The following is a 9,004-nucleotide window of genomic DNA, read 5'->3' on the forward strand; positions in this document are numbered from 1 at the left end:
ATCCTTCTGTCACCCAGGCTGGAGTGCGGTGGCACAATCTTGGCTCACTGCAACCTCCGCCTACCAGGTTCAAGTGACTCCTGCCTCAGCCTCCCGAGTAGCTGGGATTACAGGTTCACGCCACCATGGCCGGCTAATTTTTTTTATTTTTAGTAGAGACAGGGTTTCCCCATGTTAGTCAGGCTGGTCTTGAACTCCTGACCTCAAATGATCTGCTCGCCTTGGCCTCCCAAAGGACTGGTATTACAGGCGTGACCCACCATAACCAGCTGTTATTGTGAATTTCTGTATTTTCTCTGTCCACTCTTCTGTAATTTCTTTTGTCCTAAGACCCTAGCGAAGGTTCTTAGATCTCACACAAGAAAGAATTCAGGGCGAGTCTACAGTGTGAAGCAAAAGCAAGTTTATTAAGAAAGCACCGTGGTAGAAGGACAGCTACCTCATAGGCCAGTCAGGGTGTTCCCGAGAGTAAGAGGAGGAAGGCGCCCACCTCGGTACCATGCCTGTATATATGGAGGATAAAAAAGATCTTGGGGAGATGTGCTTTGCTACGAGGGTTTGTGATACAGGATTAATTTCCTTAATTACTGTATTTTGCAAGAATCAATATTATTATCTTTAAAGCAAAATTATAAACGCCTTTGTTCTCCAGATATCGGGATATCTGGACACACCCAAGACTGAGTCTGTTTAGGAAACATTATTAATTTGTTCCCTTAACCATAAACATCCAGAGACTAGGAATTTCTAACTTTCCAGGAATGCAGTCCAGCAAGTCGAGCCTCATTTTCCTAGCCCTCACGCAAGATGGGGTTGGTCTGGTTCCAACGCCTCTGATGCTGTGACTGTGTTTCTTTTATTTTGAATTACAAAAAAGAAGTGTGATGGCAGCTCGTTGACCCTTTCATGATTATTCCAGTGAGACATTACTGTTCAGCTCTGGAGAAGATGTTGTCAAGAGGAATCCTGCATTTCCATCAGCTGGCATGCATGCCTTTGGACTCATGGACAGAGTTCTTTGGATTGTAGCTGAACTTTCAATGTTTAATCAATATGGATTTGATCTCTGCATGATCTTTTTTGTGAATGCTAATACCATTTTGTAATTTTTTTCCCATTCTAAACATTTTTCTTTTCACTGTCAACCCTCTGCCTTATGATTTTATTGGAAATCAAGGACCTGCTATTATTTGTGAATTTGCCATCATTTCTGTATATTTTGCAAGGTACAAGATCTTCAAGTACAATAATCATTTGGATTTGTTTTAAACTTCAGCAGAATAGTTATCTGCGTGCTTTATGAAGTTGCTTCAATAAGAGCGCATGGGATGCCAAAAATTAACATTTCTTTTCTGCCAGGGACTGACGATACCGCTGCTATTAGAGAAAGTTCAGCTGTGGCACCAAGTCACACATTTTCACAGAAAAATATTACTTGTAGCTGCTTTTAGAAGTATGACCTTTTGGTATTGCAATAAAAGAAAAGCTTGCATTCACTAAAGAAAAAAAGAATTTAAAGTCAAATGACAAAACCTGGTCTTTAACTTCCTGAGGGGCCTGATACATTATTTTCCCTCCAGCTCCATCCCAGATTCTACTGGTGGTAGAACCGCTGTTTTTCCTTCTTACCTTTTCGAAAAGTATCCATATAGATTTTATTCAAAAACAGAAGAAACAACAGTAGAATCATATAAATCGCAAACATTTTAAACTCAAACAAAAACATATAAACAACAGAATATGTGGGATAAATACCAGATTGGATACAATTACTCTGGATTAAAAGGCTGGATGTTCGGGTGAAGTAGGAGAGAATGCTGTGCAAAACTAAAGAGAGGAAATATTCGTAAAAATATAAGAAGCATGAACATAGGATCTACAAATCAGAAACATCATAGAGGGACAGAATTTTTTTTTAAATAACCAAAGACTAGTTTCATTAAAATAAAGTATAATTATCAAGGACAAAAAGAAAATTCTACAACTTGAAAATGGGAAAAAATAAAGATTAATTCCAAACAAAAAAGGGTAGGAACTATGACTTTCTTCTCACCTTCATTGATCATCACTTAAGCTTCTTTATTTCATTAAACTTATCTTACTCTTCTGTGCCCAGTTAATTCCATGACATTTTTTATTAATTGGTTTAAAGCTGCCATTGTTCCAAATTGCCAGAGATCCACTTTTAATGCTTAATTTGCCTCTAAACTTCTTCACTGCTACATTAACAAAATGAATATGAAAACTTTTTGCAAAACATTTCATCAGTAAGTGTTGTTTATGATATATGAAAAATCCTTTAAGGGCAAAGAGAGATTCTGGGTCTTATACACACTTTGCAATCGACTGCTGAATGTGGTTCTTAATCTTCTGCAGGAAGAAATCAATAAATGGCCACTCATTGTACAGAAACAAGACAATCCACATAGATCGGAGAACTACCTGTCCAGCTTAGGAAACTGTATTCCTCCCACAGCAGGCAGAGCCCAGCCTGGGTATCCTGGGATTGCGGCTCATGATCACAAAGGGGCTGACTGTGGGAAAACAGGCAGTGATCAGTGCAGAGGTGTTCACCAGCCACCAACTGGGATTAGGAAAAAGAGACATGTGTAATATAAAGATGGAGGAGAGCGAGTAAAACAACACAAAGGTGCTGACCAGGACCAGGATACTCTGGGTGACTCTGGACTCAGGGGAGGCTCTGGGGGAGAGGTTGGTCCCACGAATGTGCTGGACCTGCCGCTTGTGCCTGAGCAGGATAAAAACCGTGGAACCACTGGCCAGGGTCATGAGTCCCAAGCACAAAACATCAAGGAGTGATAACAAGACAATGTTTAATAAATGTGGAATTCTACCTTGTCCGGAACAATAACCATAATCACTGGTCTTTGTGCTATTTATGCTGTTCCACTTGCCAGTCACATGTATAGCAACAGCAACATTTACCAGCATGTTCAGAATCCAGCACATGACCAGGATGTTGGAGGACCCGATGTATTTGAGGGTATGTAGTTTGAGCTGTGCCCACCTGAGTTCTCTGGGGCTGATGGTGATGGCCTGGAAGATACTCAGGAGGCAGGTGTTGCCAATGCACACACCCCTGCCCACTCTGTGAACATAAAACACAAGTTTGCATCCAGTATCACTCAGGGAATCTTTCAATCCAAAAGCAGCCATTGTCTGTGGGATTCCTTTAGAGAGTAAGACCAAGGAGTTGGCTACGGTCAGGTGCATGAGAATCAGATCTGTGGACTGTAACGCACCTCTGGTGAAACAAAGGAAACTATAGTGGTAAAGAAGAAAGAAATTCCCCAGGCATCCGACTATCATCTGAGATAAGAAGATCATGCCTATTGCCAAATCCCTGGAGGCCATTTGTCATCTTTCAGTGACTGGTAATTACATTCAAAGTGAGAACCTGTGAGGAAACATGAAGTCTGTTTCACTTTTGCAAATAAAAATCCACTATTGTCCACTTATCATTGTTTCCAACTTAGACATTTTCTTATTAGAACCTGTTTTTTAAATAAGAGTTTGCTCTAAAAAAAAATATACATCCCCACGAGAAGAGTACTATATTAGTGTTTTACATATAACTTTTACAGTAATTTTGTGGTATAAGTGCTTTATTATTTCCATTTTACAGGTAAGGAGATCCTACACAAGGAAGCTTGATGACTTTTCTAAAGTAACTTCTTTATAAGATGCGGAATCAAAATTGGACAATGTGCTTAATCGCTGTGTGTCTCACCCTTGGACATAGCTATGTTTTTCTAATGCTTCATACATTTTGTTTATTTTGTCACTTTCTTTAAACCTGTATTTTTTTAAAAAATTTGATTGTGGTAATTTCTCTAATTGCTTATTTAAATATAATTGCTTATCTTATGAGCAATTATCACTTATAATGATTCAGAAATCCAAGTAGAATATAAACACATTGATTTAGTATAATCCTAAAAGAATAATATCCTACAAGACCAAATGAAATTTATTGAATGCATTAATGATTTCATGTTGAAATTCAAAAAGAAGATTATTTCTCATCTTAACTAAGAGATATAGAAAAATGTCTGTTGCTAAGCAAGGGGACAAGGAACATGAGTAGGAGATAAAACACTGCAACGGAGAACCAGGTTGTCATTAATCACAGTGAAATTTGGTACTGGTTTATGAATACAAAAATATCAAATGACATTTTTTCAGGCCAGGCATGCAGCCTTCACCTGTAATCCCAGCACTTTGGGAGGCTGAGGTGAATGGATCACTTGAGGTCAGGAGTTTGAGACGAACCTGGTCAACATGCTGGAACTCCGTCTCTACTAAAAACACAAAAATTAGCCAGGCGTGATGGTGCATGTGCCTGGGGTCCCAGCTACTTGGGAGGCTGAGGCAGGAGAATCGCTTGAACCCTGGAGGTGGAGGCTGCAGTGAATCGAGATCCCACCACTGTACTCCAGCCTGGGTGACAGAGCAAGACTCCATCCCCGCAAAAAGAAAAATTATTTCAATGTCAGAATTGTTTGATATATTAAGATATAAGTATATCATGCAAAAGGAAAACTCGAGGTAGGGAACATTGAATTAAGTGTTAGTATTGAGCCTAAGAATGGCTTTAGAACATTTTTGAAGACAGGGTAAATAATACTAAATAATTTACTTCTGAAAATTACTGAAGTCCATGATTTTTGTTCCAATATGAAAACCTAAGGTCATCAAGATAGCTTTCCTTGACTGCTCCTCCCATGACATCATGAAAGAATATGGTCTTTTCGTCATTCGCAGAGACCAGACTTTCCTGTCACCACACATCACAGTCTCCACTAGGTCCTTTATATGTCCAGAGTACGCTAAAGCTCTATGTTCCATACTTTTGAGAACAAGATAATTTAATCAGTGACATCCTATACATTCTCACAGGCATGAAGTAACTGTAGAAATGCTTCCACTCATCTGGGAAATCTTTCCGACTTGTGGAAATGATAGAACAACTAGCGGATTAATTTCCAAATTATTCTAGGAAACTTTTTTTTTAAAAAAGCATTATTCCCATCTTATAGGTAAGGAAATCTTAGACAAGAAAGATCAACAAAAACAGATTTTGGGGGCCAGGAATGGTGGTTCAGGCCTATAATCCCCACACTTTGAGAGGCAAGGCTGGCAGATCACCTGTGATCAGGACAAGACCATCTTGGCCAACACGGCAAAACCCCATCTCCACTAATAATACAAAAAATTAGCCCGGTGTGGTGGCAGGCGTCTGTAATCCCAGCTATTTGGGAGGCTGAGGCACAAGAATTGCTTGAACTCGGGAGGTGAAGGTTGCAGTGAGCCGAGATTGTGCCATTGGACTCTAGCCTGGGTGACAGTGTAAGACTCCATCTCAAATTAAAAAGAAAAAGAAAAAGAAAAAAATTTTTTAAAGTAGATTTCTGGCTTCTCGCATCAAAAACCAACAATGACAAGCATGAGGATTTCGTTAAGCTAAAAGCTGCAGCTGGGCACTGGTCATATTCTTAGAACTTTGCTCTCTCTCCGCCACTTAGCTCATGACCCAGCAATTATTTCCTTCTTTTTCCCACATGGCCTTGGCACTGGTCAGTTTCTTGCCCAGTGGAGTCTCCTTTCCACACCAGAGCATTTATCTTACCTCCTGATACACTTGCTCCCCTTGTAGATCCTCCCTCACAGACCAAAATGTAACACACTCACCAGGCGCCTCCCTGCTGCCAGGCTGTCAGGACAGCCAGCAAGTGTGTGGAGGGAGGCGGCCAGGTCAGAGATTTGGGCTCAAGATCCTGTGACCTCACCTTCCCATAGAACTGCAATTATACTTTACCTGTGGCAGCAATGAGAGACTTGGGAAATTAAAAATATTTTTGAAAAACTTAGTCCCAGTTACAATTACCAAAAACAATGACAACTTCCCTGCAGCACCTCCAGAGAGATGACCGTGCCTGGGGAGCCTGTTTTTCTGTGATCCTTTGAGGCAGACAGGGGCTCTTCTGAAGGGAGCAGAAACTGTGGAGTCTGAGACAGGAGAGGAAGAGAGTGAAGCACAGTGGGTGCTGGATTTTGTGCTTCCTGGGATGTGTTTTTGTTGAAACTCTAATTTTCTGTTACTCCTCAAATTCTTTAGATGAACTATGATTCAATTATAAATAGAGAAATGAGATCACACAAGTAACTTGAGAAGGATTTGTCAACAGATTATAGTGCCAGAAAGAATGTGAGGTTCAACATTGGCAAAAAAAAAAAAAAAAAAAAAAAAAAAAATTAAAAATTTAAAAAAAAAAAAAAAAAAAAAAAAAAAAGTGGCACCTGTGTAACTCAATGCAAGTTGATAGGCATATGTAGATCGCATATATAAGTGTGTGTGTGTGTGTGTGCGTGTGTGTGTGTTTGGAATATATGTTTTGTCAAAATGTAACTCAATAGACAAACTCTAAACTGAGCAATATTTATAGAAAAAACAGACATTTAATAAGGAATTTCCTCACACACACACACAAGCACCAAGTTTATGTAGTTGAGAGGGAAATTCTACCAATACAGTAATCAATAAACCAATGCTACTTAAACTACTCAAAAGTTATAGAGAGGTCAATCTTTCCTGAAATAGTTTTTAGGAAGGATATGCAAAGGTGATACCAGAACCTTGTCTAGATTTAGCCATATAGGATACTAGAGACAAATAGGACATATACATTTAACAGTAAAAATATTACATGTTAGAAACCATTGCATCAATATATTAATGCCTAATCCATCGCCCTTTATGTTATAAAGGGAAGTATGATTCAATATTAAGAAATTCATTGATGAAAGTAATCACATTAATTGAATGAGAATGTCATGTGACTATGTTCATCAATGCAAAAAGAAATGGGCAGAATTCTACAGAAAATTATGTTTAATAAATATAGTAAGAAATTGGTGGAAAGATTTCTGAAAAACATGAAAATAAATTTAGACAAATGAAAAATAATGACATCAAATGTTTGGGTGTCATTCACAATATTGGGTGTAATTCAACAATATTCAGAAGTCAATAACCTTTGAAGAAATGTGTATGCTGAGTTTGACCCAAATGTAATGCCACGTGCTTGTGTTCTGAAGACCTTAAAAATGCATTGCTATGAAAAATAAACAAAAAAATCCATGGACAATTAGAAATGAAAAAAAAAGGCCGGGTGTGGTGGCTCATGCCTGTAATCCCAGCACTTTGGGAGGCCAAGGTGGGTGGATCACCTAAGATCTGGAGTTCAAGACCAGCCTGACCAACATGGAGAAAACCTGTCTCTACTAAAAATACAAAATTAGCCAGGCGTGGTGGTACATGCCTGTAATCCCAGCTACTTGGGAGGCTGAGGCAGGAGAATCACTTGAACCCGGGAGGTAGAGGTTGTGGTGAGCAGAGATCAAGCCATTGCACTCTAGCTTGGGCAACAAGAGTTAAACTCCACCTACAAAAAACAAATTTTAGTTTTTCAAAATCTTTTAATTATCACTTTGTCTAAATGAATGACTATTATTTTTCAGTGACCTGTGATTCTATTTTGAACTACCATTTTAAGCCTTTAATATAGTTGACAGCCTTCCCAAAAATCACATTTTAAATTTAAAATTAAGTCTTTTTGACCCCAAATTAACTGAGGTGTTACATAGGTTCCTTGAAGCATCCAAAAGAGAATTAATAAACAGGCTTCTTTGCTATTTTTACTTATGTGGGAAGCATTATCTAATAATACATGTTTAGTCTTATTCTAGTTATATTTTATGGACATGTTATTAATATATGTTCCAACTTTGTATGAGATTTCTAAAATTCTGATTCTTAACATATATCTTGGTAGGTTATAAGTCATAATTGTGGTTACTATGTAAAATAATTGTAGGCCACAGAAATAATCAAATTTTCTTATCTATTGTGTCTTTACAACTATTTTAAGTCATTTCCACAGCTAATTGCTTAAGTCTTACAAATTTTTTGAAAAGTCTTCACAAGCCAGTAAAATCCTAGAATATTGTGTCTTCAAGGAGGTTTATGGAAGGCTAGAATGAACCCTGATAAGCCCTCTTGAATACAACTTTCTGATAATTTTAGAGTCATTTCGTTTGGACCAGGTAAGAAGTTCCAGAGCTCTAATGAAGAGATTTGACTATTTTATAAAACTGCTTACCCAAGCAGGACAAGAATTAATTTAATATCAAGAAAATACTCTGCCAGTTACGGCCAGTATTGAAGTCATTTACATATGCAATTTGAATGAACTTCATGATCTGAGTCAAATGGCAACCCATTTAATAAACAGTGCAAATACCTGATTTGGGGAAACACAACTGACATTTAAGAGAATATAAATTCACTGTTAAGTGTGGATTCATGGAGAGCATGGACAGCTGCCCAGTCCTTCCTGAGTCCTTAAAAGCTTTCCTTATTATAGCTCTATACTTCAGGAATCTTCCATGGAAGAAATAAAATAATCCAAAACAAATATATATGGCCAATGTTTGGTATGTTAAACCCATAATCCTGAGAAGACAATCAAAACTTTAGATATATTTCTGCTACCTTTGGGCCATTTGAACAATTATAGAGGAGCATTCAATGCATGTTTTCTGGCTGTAAAAAGGTTTTCCATGCAAGAAGGCTGATGCTACAACAGTAAGGAAAAGGTCATTAGGAAATGTATTTCTCTCATGGGACATTTCTGGAGAAATCTCCAGTGATCGAAGTGCTCGTTTCACTGGACAAGTTGTAGAACAGATAAACAAGCTATTACAGAGACAATAGCACTAGTCAGAGCTAATTGAATTAAATGCATTGCCTTGGTTAAAGATATTGCAGATTAATGACAATCAGATCCACTTCCAATGGAAAACATAAGTTGACTCCTTATGAAATAGTCACTGGAAGGCCTATGCCCCTAATAATAGAACCTCATGTATCTTTCGTTCCTAAACGCTGATGTGACTAAATGCTGCAGAACTTTAATGTATT

The 9,004-nt window shown here is 38.1% G+C and overlaps 1 protein-coding gene across 1 annotated transcript; it reads right to left on the reverse strand.

The window, feature by feature from the left end:
* Positions 1-2,237: 2,237 nt before the first annotated feature.
* LOC108297370 (vomeronasal type-1 receptor 3) lies at positions 2,238-3,376 on the reverse strand. Its single transcript, XM_017520048.1, has one exon. It carries the CDS (start codon positions 3,373-3,375, stop codon positions 2,452-2,454), a length of 924 nt encoding a protein of 307 aa, XP_017375537.1. The 5' UTR covers position 3,376; the 3' UTR covers positions 2,238-2,451.
* Between the last annotated feature and the right edge of the window lie 5,628 nt (positions 3,377-9,004).

The sequence above is a fragment of the Cebus imitator genome, unplaced genomic scaffold (assembly GCF_001604975.1).
Source record: "Cebus imitator isolate Cc_AM_T3 unplaced genomic scaffold, Cebus_imitator-1.0 Scaffold794, whole genome shotgun sequence".
Taxonomy (NCBI): domain Eukaryota; kingdom Metazoa; phylum Chordata; class Mammalia; order Primates; family Cebidae; genus Cebus; species Cebus imitator.